At 42.1% G+C, this 19,250-nt stretch overlaps 1 protein-coding gene across 16 annotated transcripts in view; it reads right to left on the reverse strand.

The window, feature by feature from the left end:
* LOC129738763 (neurobeachin) overlaps positions 1 to 19,250 on the reverse strand; it is a 377,782-nt gene that overhangs the window by 63,381 nt on the left and 295,151 nt on the right. For 12 of the 16 annotated variants that reach the window (XM_055730041.1, XM_055730029.1, XM_055730039.1 and 9 more), the window contains exons 4-11: positions 17,534 to 17,655; positions 17,211 to 17,457; positions 16,999 to 17,145; positions 16,551 to 16,934; positions 15,995 to 16,135; positions 15,788 to 15,924; positions 15,627 to 15,696; positions 3,842 to 3,985 (exon numbers count right to left, since the gene is read on the reverse strand). In XM_055730041.1, the coding sequence (XP_055586016.1) occupies positions 3,842 to 3,985; positions 15,627 to 15,696; positions 15,788 to 15,924; positions 15,995 to 16,135; positions 16,551 to 16,934; positions 16,999 to 17,145; positions 17,211 to 17,457; positions 17,534 to 17,655 (1,392 nt within the window). The remainder of the gene's footprint in view (positions 1 to 3,841; positions 3,986 to 15,626; positions 15,697 to 15,787; positions 15,925 to 15,994; positions 16,136 to 16,550; positions 16,935 to 16,998; positions 17,146 to 17,210; positions 17,458 to 17,533; positions 17,656 to 19,250) is intronic. The other 4 variants (XM_055730042.1, XM_055730034.1, XM_055730040.1 and 1 more) reach the window with 1 other exon arrangement.

Raw genomic sequence — 19,250 nt, forward strand, 5'->3', positions numbered from 1 at the left:
GTAGGTTTCGTCGTCCATTATCACGCAGTCAAACTTCGTCAGCATCGTCGTGTACAGACTCCGGGATCGCGCTTTGGCCATCGTATTTTGTTTATCATCGCGATTTAGAGTCACTACCTTCTTGTAAGTCGATAGTCCGGCACGTTTTTTGGCTCGATGCACGGTTTTAGACGATACACCCAGCTTATTTGCGGCATCTCGGAGAGAGAGGTTAGGGTTTCGCTTGAAACTACCGGCAACTCTCTTTGTCGTTTCAGCGGCTTCCGGTTTTAGATTTTCCCCGATCCAGACTTCCTGGCTGTCAACAAACGTTCCCCAAACACTTTAATTACATTTGTAACGGTTGATTTGGCAACTTTTAGCGATGTTGCCAGCTTTGCGTGCGAGTAGCTCGGATTTTCGCGATGCGCAAGCAAAATTTTGATACGCTGCTCTTCTTCCTTGGACGGCATTTTGACAACTGAAGAACGAATTCTAAAATCAAAATAGGAGCAACATTCTACACACACCTTCAAAATGAGGGGTGTTCAGGTTATTTTAATGTAAAATTGAAAGAAATACGTCAAGTTGGTTTTGACCGTATCACTCTTTTTAAACTTCAGAGTACACGCTGTCAGAAGATGCAAAATACAGCTATCTGCAATTTTTTACATTTAATATTTTGAGAAGCAATTGTTGGAGTCGGTTTTTGTAGTTAATAAAAAATTATCCTGAATGAAAACAAAAAGTGATTTTTAATATGCGTTGAAGCGTTAATAATTCATCACTCATAGAAATAAAAAATTTGATTTGTTGAGCAAAGTTTAAATGAACGAAAATTTGCATCTTTTGATGGTATCAACATGAGTCAAAGTTTACGGAAGGAACATATTTTGGATAGTCGAAAATAATATCTATTTATATATTTTTTTCAAGAAAATACTTTGTTGTTGAAAAATTGTGATTCAATTCTGGATGCTAGATTCAAGTCTACAAATGAAACAAAATTTAAAAATTTTTTTTGTCCTTTTCGAGGCACCGTAAACTGGGGGAACTTTGATCAAAGGAATCTCTTTGATCAACATGAAACTTTTGCAGATAATCATCATTAACTAAGTCTGAAGTTGAAATATCTCAAAACTCTTTTCTACGTTTGAAAGCTTATAAATTGAATTTCAAATAGGCTAAATTTGGTTTAATGTTTTAAAATATCTATTTTTTCTAAGACCCACAAACAAACACCTCTCTTGATAAAAGTCATAGCATTTAGAAGCAAATGAGTTGTTTTATATAAAAGTTTAACTTTTTTCCTCTGAATAGGTATAGTTTTAGAGTTAATTTTATGGTCATAATATGATGATTTTTGGGTATTTAAAAAAAATGAAAATTTTTTATTAGAAATTAACTACATATCAAATTTTTAAGTTTGGACAAAAAAGGACATTAGAACAGTGGGAGGACCAAAGGAATTGCATGAAGGTAAAATTTAATTGGTTTTGAAACCAAACAATATTGAGAAATGTTTATAATTTTTGCCCCTGAATGTATGCAGCAACATTGTCCGTCTTTTGAGTATATTTGTTTTTGAAAGAAAACGTTAAAAAAATCAATTGAGTCCAAATAAAAAATTACTAATATTGATGTTTTAAGCCTTGTGTGCGAATTGGCATCAGAACAATAAATTTGGAGATACGTTAAAACTAGAGTGATCAAAGTTACCCCGAAACATGAAATCTGGTATTGGAACAAACATTTAGTTACAGATAGTCACTAATTCTGCTATCAATGATCATGCATTATACTTCTTACCTTAGTAAGTATTTTAAGACTTTTAAGAGTTACAAAAAAGCAACCCTTTCCAAACTATTCGAAAATTAATTTAAAGAAAAAGTGATCAATGTTCCCCCAGTTTACAGTACTTTTAAGATTTTAGAAATATATCTCCAGAAGTGACCTTATTCCAAAATTATTATTTTGGGTGTCTCTAAAAAATATTCTTTTGAGTTGGCTTGCATTATGCAATTTTGGGACACCTTAGTGTTCATGTACGTGAATTAATTACTTCTTTAGCTCCCATCAGTTTGACAGACATCATTCATCTTAAATTTAAAAGATTTTTTAATTTAATCTAAATAAGAATCCGGGATGCTGTCGTCCTGCCACACCGAACCATTAATCATTGATCACCATTGTCACGATGGCGATGACCGCCCGAAGGCAATCGCCCGTCACGAATCACTGCACTGATTCCGCAGAAACAATTGGATTAAACATTAATCTACTTTCTGGGGCTCCAGTAGGGGATGGGTGATTTTTCCCGATTATTGCCCATATTCGAGCTATCTGTTTAACGCTTCGGAAATGCGTTTATTTTCCGGATTTTTATCACCCATCGTTCGTTTTTTTTTTAAATAGTTTCACCAAAGGTACGAGGGCTGCTTTACAGTTAAAAATGGAAAGCTAGCGATTCATTCACTCGGCAAGAATGATACGACACACAGAGCCATTGAAAAGTGAATTAAAATCCTTCATGCGGAAGTAGGGTACATTGAACAAAAAAAAAACCGGAATGAAAAACAATCGCATCATAACTAGTTACTCACTCGCTCACACCCTACAACTCATTCAAAACAAACATACAAAAAAACCACTAAAGCGACACTACAGTGAAATTGAAGCGATAAATTTTCAATATTCATGTGCTGGAATGGAAAAAAAAACACACCAGAAAGAACGACATGCAATATGGTAGATAGAGTAAGTATTTTTTTTTTATTTCAATGCTATCTGAAAACGTGGTTCAAAAGTTAATCATAAATTCGTTTATTAATGTTTGATTTGACTGTTTCCTGTTTGAAAATGTCATTGTTTTTTTCTTTCATGAAGAAACTTTTGAGCTGAATAAAAAAAAAGTAAGACTGAAATTTGGTACAATCTTTCGATTGCGAATTTTTTTTTCGTTGAAAAAGATACTCTTATAAAACATGAAATAATCGATCTGAAATCGATGAGTCAGTTTTAAACAAGTGACACGAATAACCATCAGAAAACTTGAAATTGTTTGGGAATGACTTTTTGGTAGACAAAATAAGGAAAATATATTTTTTTTAAATTTATATAAACAAGGGAACAAACCTTCAAAACTTGTTGAAATTTGTTCAACGGTCTCGAAAACTAAAAAAATTAAATTATAACCAAGTTTTAATAAACATATTAAGTTATTAACAAGACCTCACTGAAACTTAAACATTTTAAATGAAGATGATTGTTGGTTTTTTTTCTTGGCTTTGATTTTGAACCCTCAGATTGGTTAAGCAATGTACAGCTTCCGGTGCATTTCAAGTTTGAGATTTACATGGCTGGTTCATATTCAAAGCGTACATTTCCGAATACAGTTTCACACTTTTGCGGTGCAATTTTGGATTAGCCTAAAGAGAGGTGCAATTGAAGATCTGCCTGCAGGCCTATTTGACTTTTTACACTAGAAGGTAATGGAAATGTCTGTGATTTGTGATCTAATTTCAAACTTTGGCGTGTGGGTGATTTTTTCTCGGTGAATTGAAGATGTGTGTTTGGTTTCTCTTTTTGGCATAAGACATCTCTAGTTGATTTTGTGGATTTTTTTTTCGAAAATGGGGGACCCCTAAAAGACATTCCTTCTAGCTGTCCTACTGTGAATCAATTCTAATCTCTCCAAAGAAAAATTTAAAAAATCGTGGGTTTTTGCACTCTAGAGAAGAAAAATTGCCGGTCGCCGATTGTGGACGGTGATTGATTGTGGTGGTGAGTGTGGAGTAAATTTGTGAAAGGACCTATTAAAAATGACCCGGTGACTCGGAGCTGAATCACTGCAGACACGTACCTGTTTCAGGAGCAAGTCCGAGTTTGCCGACAGGCAGGTGACCAAGTACTTGGTGAGGCTAAGGAACGAGCCCAGCACTTCCGACGTCAGATGATCGCGGGACGAGCGCTGCAGCATGAACGATATCACAAGAAAGCCACGATTCTGTAAGAGAAGAAAATGGTGAATTAAAGACTAATTAACATATTATTGAATATCAAAATTTCCCAAAATTGAGTTAAGTTTGAATGTACACTGTAAATTTTTGCTTCGATTTTTGGAAACGTTTAGCTATCCAAATTTTTGCTGGAAACCAGCGATCGGTTTTCAAATGGCTGGACTTTCCAGCAATTGATCTAGTTTGCTGGAAAATCAGCAATCGAGTTGTCACATTGGATTCTGTTTATCTTCGTACGCTGAAGCAAGGTGAAACTCTATTTTACGAATTTTGGTTAGATTGATATTTTTTTTTTTGAGGGATTTTCATCCTATTGGATGATTCATCCCATCTCCTACCGTGGCTAGTGAACTTTTTTCTTTTGAGTTTTTTTTTGTATATTTTTTTGTATTTTTTTTGTATTTTTTTTTTTGTATTTTTTTTGTATTTTTTTTTGTTTTTTTTTTTGGAAAAGGGAAAGGAAATGGGTTTTTGGTAGGGACAGATAGGAAGAAAGTTGTTCATATTTCTTCGTAGATGCTGCTGCTCCGGAGAAATGAAAGGACCTTTTCCTCTTCTTCAGGGTCGTTCGACAGGATCTGTCGAAGGTTGTCGGCTAGGTCGCAGTCCAGGCGGGCTTGCTGGTGTATAGGGCATTGCGCGAGGATATGTTTGATGGTGATGGCTACGCTGCAAGCGGGGCAGATGGGAGGATCCTCTTTACCCATAAGATAGCCATGGGTCAATCTTGTGTGTCCTATGCGTATTCGGGTTAGGGCTCTCCGCTCAAAGAAGGAATTCCGGTCGTTCCATGCATAGGTGCAGTTTTTGATCTCCCTCAGCTTGTTTTCGGTGATGTTGTTCCAGGTGTTTGCCCAAGAGAGGAGCAGGTGGTTTTTAAGCCAGTGGGAGGCATCTGAGGGAGGGATGGCCGTATTGGGGGGTTCCAGCTGACTACCGTTGAGAGCCAATCGATCTGCTGCCTCGTTGCCGGGAATCTCGGAGTGACCAGGAATCCAGCACAGAGTAATTTTTTTCGTCGCTGCAATGTTGGAAAGTGCAATGATCCATGGGTTCTTTGTGTTGGCTGCCTGGACAGCTCTCAGCACGCTTGCAGAGTCGGAGAAGATGACTGCGCCGGTAGATGGGCAGAGGTCCTGGGCTGCTTTTAGGATGGCGAAAGCTTCAGAGCTGAAGACGGAGCATTTGGGTGGTAGAGAGAGGGCTACACTGTCGGTAGCGCTGAATATGCCACATCCAACCTGGCCATCAGTGGACTTGGAACCATCGGTGAAGAACTTGGGTTTGCTTTGGTATTTTCGACTAACGAGTTGGTGATAGTTGGCCAGAGCAACAGTTGAGCTCCCTCCGGCTCGTACCGCGGAGAGCAAGCTAAGATCGACTTTTGGGACAGGAGCATTGAATTTGCGAAGTCTAGGTTCAGGGCGGGTTGATATTACAGGGATAGATGCTTGGTATTTTTGCAGGTAGTTTTCGGTACGCTGGACCATAGGTACTTCGGGGTTTCGGTTGTAGGACAGCCAACGGATCGTTTTAATGGAAAGGTTCTTGGCGATAATATAATATATTTTCGGGAGCGAAGGTGAAACCCATGGAAGGTGCCCAGTTGTCTACCTTGTCCACGGCTATTTGTAGTTGCTTTCGGGATAGTACGGAGTAGGGAGACACGGATATCAGGATAATGTCGTCGGCGTAGGCCAGAACATTGACGTCTTCTGGAACTACATCAAAGAGCGATTGCATCCCAACAAGAAACAACGTTGGGGCCAAGACAAAACCTTGGGGGACACCATTTGCTCCCGGGCTAAGGCCTGGGTCCGCAGAGGAGACGGAGGAGAAGTGTGTGCAGAAGGATTCAGCAAGCAATGCAGGGTCGTTAGAGTATTGTTGACCCAACAACAGATGGAAACGGCTGGTGCGATTGGAGCCACTCAAGCGTTTGATTTTATCCCAAACTTTGGCGGATGGAGTTTCAGGATTGATTTCTTCCACAAAGTCCCTCCAACTATTTCTTTTAGCGGTTCTAACAGCAGCTTTAGCGACAGACCGGGCAGCTTTGTACTCTCTAAGAGCGAGAAGCTTTTGAGGGTGGTCATTAGGAAGGCGACGTAGTGCTCGGAGTTTTTTACGGCGAAGCTTGATGGAGTCTCGAACTTCTGGGCCCCACCATGGAACAGCTTTTTTCCCTGGTACCCCAGTAGTCTAGTGAAGGAATCATATGTGTGGTTTACGCTACTTTTCAAAGCTAGCTCGATTTCGGATTGGTATCCGTCCAGTCGGCGTCCTCGTATTTCCACCGAGGTCTTGTGGCTATTTGAGGGGTAGAGTGCTCGAATGATACAATGATTGGAATGTGGTCACTGCCGTGAGTGTCTTCCAGAACTGTCCAGGAGAGTTTTGGGCTAAGGTTCCAGGACACTAAGCTTAGGTCCAGGGCAGAGGTATTCCCAGTTGAGGGGTCAATTCGTGTGGGAGAAGAGTTGTTCAGGATGTACAAATTGTTGGTGGAGCAAAAATTTTCGATGAATGCACCCTTTTTGCTTGTTTGGGAGCATCCCCAGCTAATGGAGTGAGCATTCAGGTCACCCAAAATTAAGACTGGTTGGGGGAGTTGATCCAGTAGTTCTTCAAGTTCTTGGGTGTATTCATTCAGTGGTTTCATGGGGGGTATATAGAGCGAGACTATGGTGATGTTTGTGGGGGATTTGAGTTGGATACCAACTGCGTTTAGTGGAGAGTTGATAGGAACAGTTGTGTATGGGTACCCATTTCTGACTGCTATACCGGATCCTTGCCCATGGTTAGAGCTCAAATATAGTTTATAGCCGTTAATAAGGTTATGAGCGATCTGATTTTGGCGGGTAAGGGTTTCTTGTAAGGCAAGTACAATGGGGGAGAATTGTTTGGTAAGGAGTTCCAATTCAGCTGTACGGGCTTTTAGACCCCGTAGGTTCCATTGTAAAGCGGGTGTGGGAGTTCTGGTTGAGACCGGTGAAGTAGTACTTGAGGAGCCATTATTGTTGTGTAGGGATTGGTTCACTTGAGTAGCAATGGGTGGAGCCATTTTTATAGATGGTATTGAAATTGGTTACTCACCGATCTGAGAAGATGGCTGGGGCTAGTTGTTGCTTCGGGAGTTCCGGTTGTTGGCAGATTTGGGTCCATTTGTTAGTAGGGGCTTTTTCTTTTTCAGGTCTACAGATGTTGGGCTTCGATCCTCTGATGATCCACGGTTCCTGTTCCGTTTGGGCGTGGCCGGAGCGGAGCTGGTTTCTGATGTCATGGTTGCATCAGAGTCGGATGTGTCTCCTTCGGTATCGGTTGCTGGTCTGGAACTTTCTTGATGTTTGTTTAGCAGGGAAGTAAGTTGAGCGACTTGTTTTTCCAATTGTTGGATTCGGCGGTCCTTCTCGTCGTTGACGGTGGCACGTCTGGCTGTGTCTAGACGAAGTTGAACTGAGCTGGCATTTCTGGCGGCAGCACATCGGGACTCGGGACTGGAATTCTTTTATGGCTGCACCCTGGGAAATTCCAAGGTCAACACGGATTCGAACGATTGATTGCTCTTCCTGCTGCTTTGGGCAAGTGCGGTTTATGGCAGTGTGTGGTCCTCCGCAGTTGAGACCTTTGGGATCTTTTTTGCAGTCTGGGTGTGGTCCAGGTTCCCCACAAGCAAGGCACATTTCGGCATGTTGGCAACGCTGTTTGGTGTGGCCAAATTTGCCACATTTGTAGCACATCATAGGGCGAGGGTAGTACGGTCTTTTGGGAACTCGGACATAGCCGAAGAAGACGTGGGTTGGGGGTACGGTTCCTCTAATGGTGAGGACCATGGTGTTGGTTGGTTCATCCTTTCCATTAGACTTTTTCAAGAAGCGGTAGACTCGGGTGATACCCTGATCCGCCAGCTCCTCGGTGAGATCCTTGTCAGACATGCCTGCCGCCTCCCGACAGGAGACAACACATTGGGTGGTGTTGAGAGTTGGGTGAGAGATGATAGATACGGGGGTTCCATCGATGAGTTGATCGATGCGGATTAGTTTGGTGGCTTGTTCCTGGCTACGGACCTTCAGTAAGTAGCTGGTTTCACCGTCGGTGGGATTGGCAGCTTCAACTCGACCAACAGCTTGGTCGATAGTCTTGGCGATGATACATGGATTAGATGGCAGCTTAGCGTTGGGTGTCGGTTTTAGAACCAAGAACTGGACGTCCCCGTGCATTCCGTCACGGTCCATCCAGGAGGGCATTGTTCTCCGGTTGCTACGACCAGGGGGATCCACCTGGGAGCCCCATGGTGGATTTCCATCCACCGACATAGCACTGGCTGCAGATTGCAGCACTATAAAGTCTCTTATTTAGCAAAAACACTTAGGAAAAATCCTTCAAAAATGATGTCCGGGATAGAGAAAACGCGGCGATAGACTTGATTGAGAAGGCACTGAAGAAAGCGAAGTTTAAACACGTCTGTACGTGAGCGCATTCAAAACGAACTGGGAAGGGAAATCCAATTGATATAATTATTATTATTTTCTTCTACAGTGAGTTTTTATTGGACAGATTTCATAAAAAATTCTAATCAGAACTCTTTTCTCAGGTGGCGAATGACCAACACTTTGGCACAAAGCTGCCACTCCAGAGCCGGCGTTGGAAAATTAAAAAAAAGCTCTTGAAAATAAATACAAACATAATTTATAAATAGAAGAAAATAAAAAATAATTGTTTTCCATTGCTCATTTTATGCACAGCCAGTATTCAATATTTAATTTTGAATTGAAATATAAATTTGGTAATAAATACAGCCGGTTGTTTTGAAAGAAATAGCTGGTTTCCAGCAATCTGGATTGCTGATTTTCCAGCAGTTTGAATTGCATTAACGTGTGCTGTTTATTTTCAGCAATTCAAATTGCTGGAAATTTTGCTACAAAGTCAGCGGGACAAAAACCAGCAAATTTTTTATTGTTTCGAGCCAAAAAAAAAATACTGTGGTCGAGCGGTTAGCGTGGTAAAACGGTTTTCGAGGAAGAATGACCTTAACGGGTTAAACTCCTATCAAAAAGAAAAAAAAAAAGAGAGTGGTAAGACGGTAATCGCTGGTCAACTGATGTCATGGGTTCGATTCCCATCTCGGTACTAGGTGTTAAATGTTAATCTTAAGTTGTCCACGTCATTTATTCAGTCTGTAAAGCCTTAATCGGCTAAGACGGTGCATGTCTTTTTTATGCAGGAAGCATCGTAGGTCCATAATGCTGAATAGCGACGACCAGCGTACTGGTAGACCTCAGAATTTGCTGAGCTTCGTACTAACTGTCTAAAAGCCAGGCGACGAGCTCAACGCGCGAGCCAAGCCTATACAGTTGCACTGGCGGGATTCGGTGGCCCAGAGTCGCCGACCGAAAAGTGTCCCGAAAAATTGAAATAGATCGTTGCACATCTTATTCCGCAGCATGGCCTGACGCAGTGGCCCTTTAACCCCGTACGACCCGGGAGCCCACGACATCGGACCAGTAACTAACAAGGAACTTGTGGTTAGGCAACCCGCTGGTGGTGAGCCTACGGCACCGGAGTGCAGGAGGACGGCACGTGAAAAGGACGTGGTGACCCCTCTGCGGGTGGAAACGATTTGGTCGAAGAAGGTCAGTGTCTTCGTACAGACTGACGGCGAAGCGGAGTTTGCCGGAAACGCCAAAAGGCAGACCGGTGAGATCACATGTCCGAACCTGTGGTGATACTTCATTAAGCATCCATGACCAGTCAGGAATTGCGTCCTCTAAAAATCCATTTCGCTATGCTTTCTCTCCATCCACTCCTTGATATTTGGGATCAAACGATGGCCTCTTTCTGAGCTGTCCCACAGCTGCTGCCAGTTGGCCATGGAGCTATCTCTGCCTCGTGTTCTCACGTTTTGCGTGCCTCTATTTTCGTAGCAATAGGAATCCTCCACCAACAAAACCGAGATGGGCATGACTCCCGCTACAACGCATGCAGCCTCCGACAAAACGGTGCGGTATGCACTGATGACCCGCAAATTTATTCGCCTCTGTATACTGTTCAGCTTCTGCTGGTTACACCGGATGTTAAGACCAGATTTCCAGGCCGCCCCTCCATACCGAAGGATTGACGAAACTACAATCGAAATTATTCTTCGCTGACTACTTCGGATCCCCGAGTTGTTCGCCATTATCCTCTGAAGCTCTCAGCTGGACGATTTCTGTTGAATAACTCGTCGCTAATAGCACAACCAACCAACTTTACTCCCTCTGGCAGGCTCATTGTCCGCACCTCATCGTATGTAATATTCCACAGGACCGGGCCCAGTATCGACCATTGCGGTACTCCAGCTGTACCATCCATTTCCTGGAATCCTTCGCTCGTAATATATTGTAGCTTGCGGTTCTGGAAATAGGTTTCCACTAATTTGCAGAGATATTTCGGTATCCTCGCGGTGCATCGCCCTTTTCGAAAGCCGTACGTACTGCTGGATACAATTCAAGATCAACTTTTCCAGAACCTTTCCAACCGTATTCAGTAGGCATATTGGCCTCTATGCCGATGGATTCCCCAATGGCTTTCCTGGTTTGGACAGCAGAAGCAGCTTCTGCCGTTTCCAAACATCTGGAAACATCCTTTCAAATTTGCAGTAGCGCTAAATTTCTTCAAGGTCCACCTCGGTGGAGCGTAGCAACTACCGAAGAAGATCCCATTGACTTTGGCTATCACGAAGCCTTCTTCATTCGATGTGACCACTTCTTGTATGGGAAACTTTCCTGTCACCTCTATTGTGGCCAGATTGGCACTATCGGTCACCCAATTTGTGCCATTCAGGGCTCTTTAAGGGGGGTCTGCTACTAACGCTATGTCTAGCTTCTCTTCCACCGCCATCTGTCGCAGAAGCTGTTGTGCTTCGTGACAGTGATTGAGGTTGATTTGGATTACTTCCAAGCCCTTGGTATCGCTGTTAGCGCCTTTTGGTAGGCTGGTAGCTTACTGCAGCTAGCCGCTATATGACCGGATTCTCCGCCCCCACAGCATAATCCTCGTCTGTTAACTCCCTTGCAGTCAAACGACTTGTGGCCGTACTCCGTGCATCAAAAGCATACCTCTGGTTGCTGGGAGATGGTTGTCTTACAAACTGACCATCCCACCTTTGGCCGCCTGTACATGAGTGCTGCATTGGCTGTTACCATTGAAAGCCTCACAATTGCAACCTGTGTTCCAGATTTGGGAGCACCCTGTCTCTATCGGATCGAGATCTGATCCTTGTCGATCTTACACTGGTCGACTTGCGCTGTCCTGACTTCATCTTCTGTCGTAATTTCGTCGAGGTTTTTGATACGGATGGTTACTTCGTGACATAGCACACGCACCCCCGCCTTCTCGCCTAGAACTTCCTCCGCTAGCACCTTGAAGGATGCACTCTTTGTAGCTGAACTTCTAATTTCCTTGTAATTAATTTTAACTTGTAGGAAGATTGTTCCAATTTACAATACCTCGAACGAAGAGTGATTAACCGTAATAAGAAGAACTATGCAGAGGAATTAAAATATTTCGAGTGTGTGAATTTATTAGAGAAGAGAGCAATGAGAAGTTTCTGTAGGTTAGAAACTCGAGAAAACCGTGATAAATTGAAGGCATATCTTACACAGGAATTAAGGGCGACTCGAAGTCTTACAGATCTCTCTGAAGCGTTCAAGTAGATAAAATCATCATAAATAAACAAAGGAAAAACATTAGCTTTGAATAATTTTAGTTTGGTATTAACATCAAGATGTCTAGTTGTTAGGTTTATTCTTTAAACAGCACCATAAATTTTACCACATTGAGCATTCACATGTCGATTCCAAGCGAGATCACGATCGAAAATAATACCCAGGTTTTCGGCGTGATCCACAAATTGAATAACGTCATCATTTAAAGTAAGTTGTTTATAGCTAATGAATGATTGTTGTTTTCCGAAGAACATAGCTTTTGTTTTAGAGGGATTGATTGGTAAGAGATTTGCGTTTGACCATTCAGTCAGTTTAGTGAGATCATGGTTTATTTTACTAAAGAAGCGGACGTGAGCTAACGCGTGCTAACCGCAACCTGGCTCGTGCAGCATCGAGATTAACATTTTCGATCTACTAACCTTCTCGAACATAACCTCTCGCGGTATCTCGTGGCTGGCTTTGAATATCTTGCTGCCTGATGGTCTTCTTGCTAGTTCCTCTGAGCTAGCTGGTTCATCCGGACTGGGTCGTCTTGGTGCTGACTGGTCTCTCTGGCTAGTGATCCTCTTCCAGGTCGTCCTCTGGCTGGCCGCACCGCAAGTTGAATACTTCAGAGTGTAATCACATTTACTCTGGGGGAGAATGTAACCCGTATAGAGTAAGTTGTTACCCGAAATGTCCCGCAAACCTGCACTGCTAATGACCACCTCACTTGTGCGCCAACGACGGAGATCATCCGCCGATGTGAGACGGCGTGTTGGATGCCCAGCTAGTAAAACTTTCTCTCAGGGCGGGTCAAGCGGACGGGAAAGGATAAATACTATTAAGCGAAACCCAAAACGCAAAGTATAGAATTTGCAATACGAGACGAACCAACCCAAAACTTACTTTGTCCAAATGAGCTTCGCTCACTAATCAAAATGCTCACAAAATACCATTTAAGCTTTATATTCGGTAGCTCTCAATCAAAACATAACATGAATACAATATTATATCCGTAATTGTAACCTGAGGCTATTTACCCTGGGTTTGCAAACCACATTATAAATGTTTGGTCAAACTAAACTGTAAATGTTTCATATGATAATGTTTATATATCTTATAGTCTAGAGAAGATCTGACCCTATTTGTTGCCGACGTAGTCGGATTGTTGTCCACGATTCCGTTTCGGTGGTGACAATGTTTGTGGTCGAACCACAGACGAACGGCTTCAGCGACTACCGAGGCTTGGTCTGGTTGACTCAGAGCTCGGATGTGAACTCCTACTGACCTGGCCTAATCCGTGAGCTAGATTCGGATCGCCGATCGGAGAACCCGATGGGGAATCCACGGTAGCCGTGTCCACTGGCTCAGGGCAGAGACTGGTGCCCCTACGGACGGATGACAGCATGCAATGCCGACCCGGAAGTGTCGGAAACCCTTGGCTCGGAACCCTAACGGGAGTTCCTATGGCTTGATTCGGCTGGTGAGCACAGCTTTTACGCTAGCCAGATGGCTTGCGTCTTCGACCACTAACCGACCGGGTCCCTTGGCTCGGAGGTGGTTGCTGGTACCTCCTACGGACGTGCAAGCTGCCTGGATGACCTTGACCACGCTATTGCCGATCACTCGGCCCAAACGTTGTTTTCTCCCACTGGCCAGACTCGGTTCAATATGTTCACTCAGAAAAATCCTATTATGTAGACCATAAGATTCTCTTATGAAGTGGCGCCATAAGAAAAAGTAATGAAATTCATAAGATTGTCTTATGATGGAATGAACTTAAAGGATGAACACCGGTTTCAATGGGGGGCTGTTGCTTTTCATAAGATAATCTTATGGAATAAGGATATATCGCATAAAATAAAAAAAAAATCAAGATTATTTTTAATTTCATTTTATTTTCTGCTAAATTCGTTTGAAAAAAATACATGGTGATACTAGCTGCACTTCAGCACCCGATTCCATAATAAAGTTTTATTGCACCTCATCTTTAACTTCGTGCTTTTTGCCGGTAACCAAGCTGAAAAGTAAATAAAACATAAAATGTACCTTAAGTTTACAAATACTTTCGACTTAAAAATAGATTTCAACTCATACTTACCACTTAGAAGATCAAATTCACATCAATGTTTTTTGAAAAAGTAGTAACTTTACAACTGGTGACTGCTTCTGACGACGATGGAAAATATGACTGATGGAATGAATGTGTTCATCATTTTTTTTGCAATGCCGTTTCTTGTATTTTTCATTAGAACTTCGAATGAGAATTGGAAGAATTTCATAAGACTCTTATGAAAAACGATTTTACACTGTAAAAAGCGGTTCATAAGAAGCATCTTATGAAAGTTATAATAAAAAGTCGCCTGAGTGTTGGATTCGGAACCGACTGGCCGAGACGACGGAACTGTAGAATCTACAGAAAAAACCTTCGTGTGAAGGTTTAATCTACACACACGTGTACGATTAGGTTACTAGGTGTACGAAAAACGGACTAAACGGACAATGGTCATACCTGATGATCTTCTTTTATCTAACGGATCTCTTTGCTGTAGCTTTAATGTGGTATTGTTAGAGCAGTTCTAGACAAAATGGATATCATTTAGTGTTTCGTTTTTGTTTAACAAAATTCTTATCACTCACTTTCGAACACGCTATTCATCGCATGCACCGATGATACATCTAGCGACAGTAAATAAAGGCTGGAAATACTATAATAAATAGTTACAAACTATCCCACCATGTGGTATTTCACCGCAGCCTACCATTTGTATCGAACGGAAACGAAAACACTTAAAATCTGCTGCGTGCACAAAACTTCAATTGCTCTCGATGAAGCCCAACGAACAAAGAGGCTTGAGTCAGCTCCTCGTGGCTTTACCAATCCCTTGGATAAGCCGCCAAACTCACACAATGGATTTCGGTCGAACCTAAGAGTAAGTGGGAAAGGTAGAAAGAATGCCACAGTTGATCAAGTTGTACTAAAAGATTTATCCAAGACACCGCTCATATACACTGAGGTGAATCGAATAAACGGTGTACAGAATACTGTTACAAGAGTACTCCTTTCGAACCAACTCGTAATTTCTGTATCCAGATACAGGCCCATAACCTGTTGATAAATGCAGGTTTCTGGGGTGGAATAACGTCAATCTTTATTCTCGTTCTTTGTCTACTCGTTACAATGTCACTTGTATCATTAGCGATAGCTTATTTGTCACTACTCACGCTTGGATTCCTTGACCGGAAAAGTTCTCATTTCCCAATGAGTAAAATGATACTTTTACCCAGAATATCTGGCAACACTTTTGTGTTACCACGAACCTAATTTGAGAAGTCTCGCTTAACCGTGTAATGATGTAAACATGTATTATCAGTGAAAAGAGATGTCCTTTTTAGTTGGACATCTTATGATTATGGCATTTTTTAGATGGATAGAAAGTTAGAAGAAATGACAGATGGTGAAAATGAGCGAAACCATCTTTCATTTCTTCCAACCTTCTATCCATCTATAAAATTTCATAATCTTAAAATATCCCTACTAAAAAGGATATCACTTTTCACCGATAAGGCCGATAAAATAAGTAACAAACATAATTACGGTGATTAATCTCTTCATGAAAGTAAAAAAAGTATTTTCTTAGCGCTAAATCATTCAAACTTGAGGTAGGTAATTAGGAAGAATCAGAGATTCAAATTCATCATGTGAAATCCGTCTTGTTCATTTTTTATTTAAATTTGAGAAAAGTTGTTATTTGTGATGGAATCTTTAAACCAATTTTAAACCAATCAAAATGTAGGTAATTATGAGATTATGTAGAAATATCTAGTATTTGACGTTTGGTTTTGACGAACATTTTCTTAAATCTTCTTAACTGGTATATTTAACCTCTATAGAGAAACAATTCTTGAATTCAAAATTTGAGGATGGCGGGAGACTCACCTGAATCATGTGCTGTTGGACGGTTTGTGAACTTTCCACAAGCTCACAAATAAAACCAAGAAGCTTTGCGCTGCGAAAGGATAAAAAAAAACAAAACATGACGAAAATTAATAATGCATTCCACACAATTTTTATCGAAAACAAAAAAAAACACGTCTCACCACAAGGTCGGATCCTTCTTAACGTCCGTCCCCTCGTACGGCATATCGAGCTGGGAGAACAGCGGAAACAGAACCTGGATGCCGCCGATCGAATTGAGCGTACAGTGTATCGAGTGGGTGACCACGGCTTTGACGTCCTGAGGGAGAAAATATTAACTCAAGCATAAACTGCCATATTCGGACGAAGTTATTCGGAGAAAAAATTACCTGCAACATCAACGAGTGTGGCGTATGTACAAAGTAGGACAGATTGCCCTTGGGAGCGGACTGTAGGCACAGCTGGCCATCGGTGGCCACTGGATTGTACATAAATACGATCCCACTGGACAGTTTGCCATCGTAGAGGACCTGGGTTGAAAGGGAATTTGTTTTAGTTTTTTGGGAAACAAAGATGTTTCCTGTCTTATTCGTAAGCACAGATACTCTAAGCTAGTTAGCGAGTTCTTCTATTTTTTCTTCACAGGTATATTTTCATGCGGATATATTTTTCTCGAGTTAAAAAAAAGTTGATTTGAATTGGAATAGATTCTTTTAATTTTGGTAATAAAAACAAATCGGGATTACATGCGGCAAATCGTAAATTATACAAAAAACAATCGAATGATAATGTGGGTGTTTGACCTTTTGACAAACCTTCCATCTGAACAAACCTGTTTTCCCAATTTCAAGACCAAGGGTGTAGATTTAACGGGTGCGTTACACGAAACAACTTAAAACGAACTTAAGCTAAACGAAAATAAGGGAACACAAAAAGCATGCTTACAGAGCCAAAATCAAACAGTTCGTCGGAGGAGGAGGAAGAAGCATCTAGCGGCGACCCGGCGGCTGCTCCACCACTACTACTGGCAGCCAGGGCACTCGACGACGACGGGGCTGCCTGGCGCTGGGAGGCGGCATTGGACGAGGTGGCGGCAGTGGTCGCAGCGGCTCCACTTGCCACCAAACTCCGATGGATGTTGGACTCGATCGGGGCCGGCGGCATCGGCTGGAACGACGAAAGGCCACTACTGGCAGCATCGCCGGCACCACTGCCTCCACCTAGGACGCCGCCGCCACCTCCGCCGGCCAGCAAGGCACCCTCGAAACTCACCCGCTTGTGATTATCCGGTAGGTTAAGGTAGCACTCGTTGTCGAACCGGAACTGAGACTGCAGGAGAAAAAACGGTCGAATTAGCCTCCAGTAGCCTAACCTAAAGGCTGATCATCCCTACCTTATAACCGGGACCTAACCGGTGCATGGCACAGATCTGTTGCGTCGTCAGCGCTTCACTGAACAGATAGATGGCGGCCATCTGGCCACAGAACACCCTTTCTTCGTCCAGTTCCGGCGTTGCACCGATGTAGCATTTGTCGAAAGGCTGCAACCATACAAAAACCCCAAAGGTTATTAACCCACAATACATACATAACCACAATCACTCACATCGTTCGTCGAGACGAACCAGGCCATTTCGGTGCTTGAGGCCAGCTGGCCGTTGACCAGGCACTTGATCTCACTCTTAGTCCACCGGTTGTAGATGTACACGATCGCGATCATGTACCACTTGCGCGGCTGGAACTCGTACTTGACGCAGTGCTGAAAGCCCTTGCCTTTGACCTTCATCGACGTCAGCACCAGGCAGTTGCCGACGAAGTGGGCCGTGTAGCCGACGCCCTTGGACGTCTTGAAGCTGATGGCGATGAACACGAATTTCAAATTAACTAACCCTTTAGATATCATTGTAGGCTTTTGAACCCCTAACTTACCAGTACAGATAAGGCTTCTCCCGTTCGATGTTGACGGAGTTGATTGGATCGAGCCGGAACCAGGTCGTGAAGGTGAATCCGTTCTCGTAAGGCCATTTTGCCAAAGGCGGGAGGACGATTGCCTGGAAAAATTAAAGATGAAAAGAGAGAAAAAACAATTGAGGATTTGAATCGAGGTCTACTGAAATCTTCGGGAGTAACAAAGTTTTATTCTGTTTGTTAATTTTTTTTGCGATACTTTTCCGAAAAGCCTAAAAGGGACTATAAAAGCACTTTTGTAGTTGTCAGTAAGGCGGGATCAATACAGAGTAGATGTTGGTTTGCTAGCAAACTTTTGGTCCTTCGAGCTGGATCAAATGGGGTATCTACTCAAAGAACTCTATTTTACATTTTACATTGGAAAATTGAGCTATATATAATGATGAATTCCTTTTACTGTGTTTAGCAACTGCATCCATCTTAGCATGGCATAGAAAAAGGACTAGGACCAAGACTAGGACAAGGACTATGACTATGACTGAGACTAGGATGAGGACTGTGAACAGGACTACGGCTGGGCCAAATACAAGGACAAGGCCTAGGACAAGGACTTAGACTAGGACTAGGACTCGGACAAGGAATAAGACTACTCTAAGACGACCATGAGTGTTATCGCTTTTCAGATCAGATAACCAGGGAGGTTTGAACAGAAACCAAGTCGTACCGCCATCCAGTTGAATCTCCTCATGAGGCTCTTCGGCTCATCTGAAGAAACAAACATTCACCAGCAATCCGAAATCATTATTGAAACCGAACTGGTTCGTCACGCTGCAAGTTTCCATTTTCACCATCTTTCATTTCATCTAACTTTCTATTCGTCTATAAAATTGCATAATCTTACTGAAGCTATTTTTACTAAAAAGGACATCACTTTTCACCGAATAGGCTGATGAACTAATTAACGCATTTCATAACACAGATTAAACATCAGTAGAAGGGAACGGGATTGTGTAATACAAAATGAATGAATACATCATATAGGGAGATTCCAAATACTAAAAAAAAATGTAATCGAAAAAGAATAAGAATCCTAGAGGGCGGTCAGAAACCATTTTCTTAACATTGTTTTTCAAACCAGTAATTTGAGTCGTTGAAGAATTTTGTACTCCAACTCCTGGATTCCTGAGTATAAAACCTTCCGTAAAATGCTCGTTAAATCATCAGACAGTATTCCTCCTTTTGTTAAAGATAAAACTGTCGTCTCCATCGGTTTTATAAAATAGCGCTCTATGTCTTTCTGCAAATCAAATACAAGTTTTTTTGGGAGCTCTATCCTTATTAAGCCATTTCAAATAAAAGTTTATACTCAAGCGTTGCATATCTGTTGTCAATTTATCGATATCAATATCATTGTCGTGCTGTTCATTCCATTTAGAAGAACTCTTCCAGTACTGTTGTCATAAATATTGTCCATTTCTACACTGCTCCACATCTTCTACAATGTTGCATGTTTTACATGGACTGTACCAAAAGAGAAGCAAATCTTTGTCCAATTCAAGTTTGTGATTTGTGCGAAAACTCTTGCTTTTTTGTGATTTTTAGTGGACGAAAAAAACTAGTAGATGAAGGAGTTGGATTTTTCCATAAAATAACTTCTGGATTGTCTCCGCTTTGGAGTTGCAAAGCTACTAAGCAAGTCGATAGAATACTGGAATCGTCATCTCCTGTATTTTCAAGG

The sequence above is a fragment of the Uranotaenia lowii genome, chromosome 1 (assembly GCF_029784155.1).
Source record: "Uranotaenia lowii strain MFRU-FL chromosome 1, ASM2978415v1, whole genome shotgun sequence".
Classification (NCBI taxonomy): domain Eukaryota; kingdom Metazoa; phylum Arthropoda; class Insecta; order Diptera; family Culicidae; genus Uranotaenia; species Uranotaenia lowii.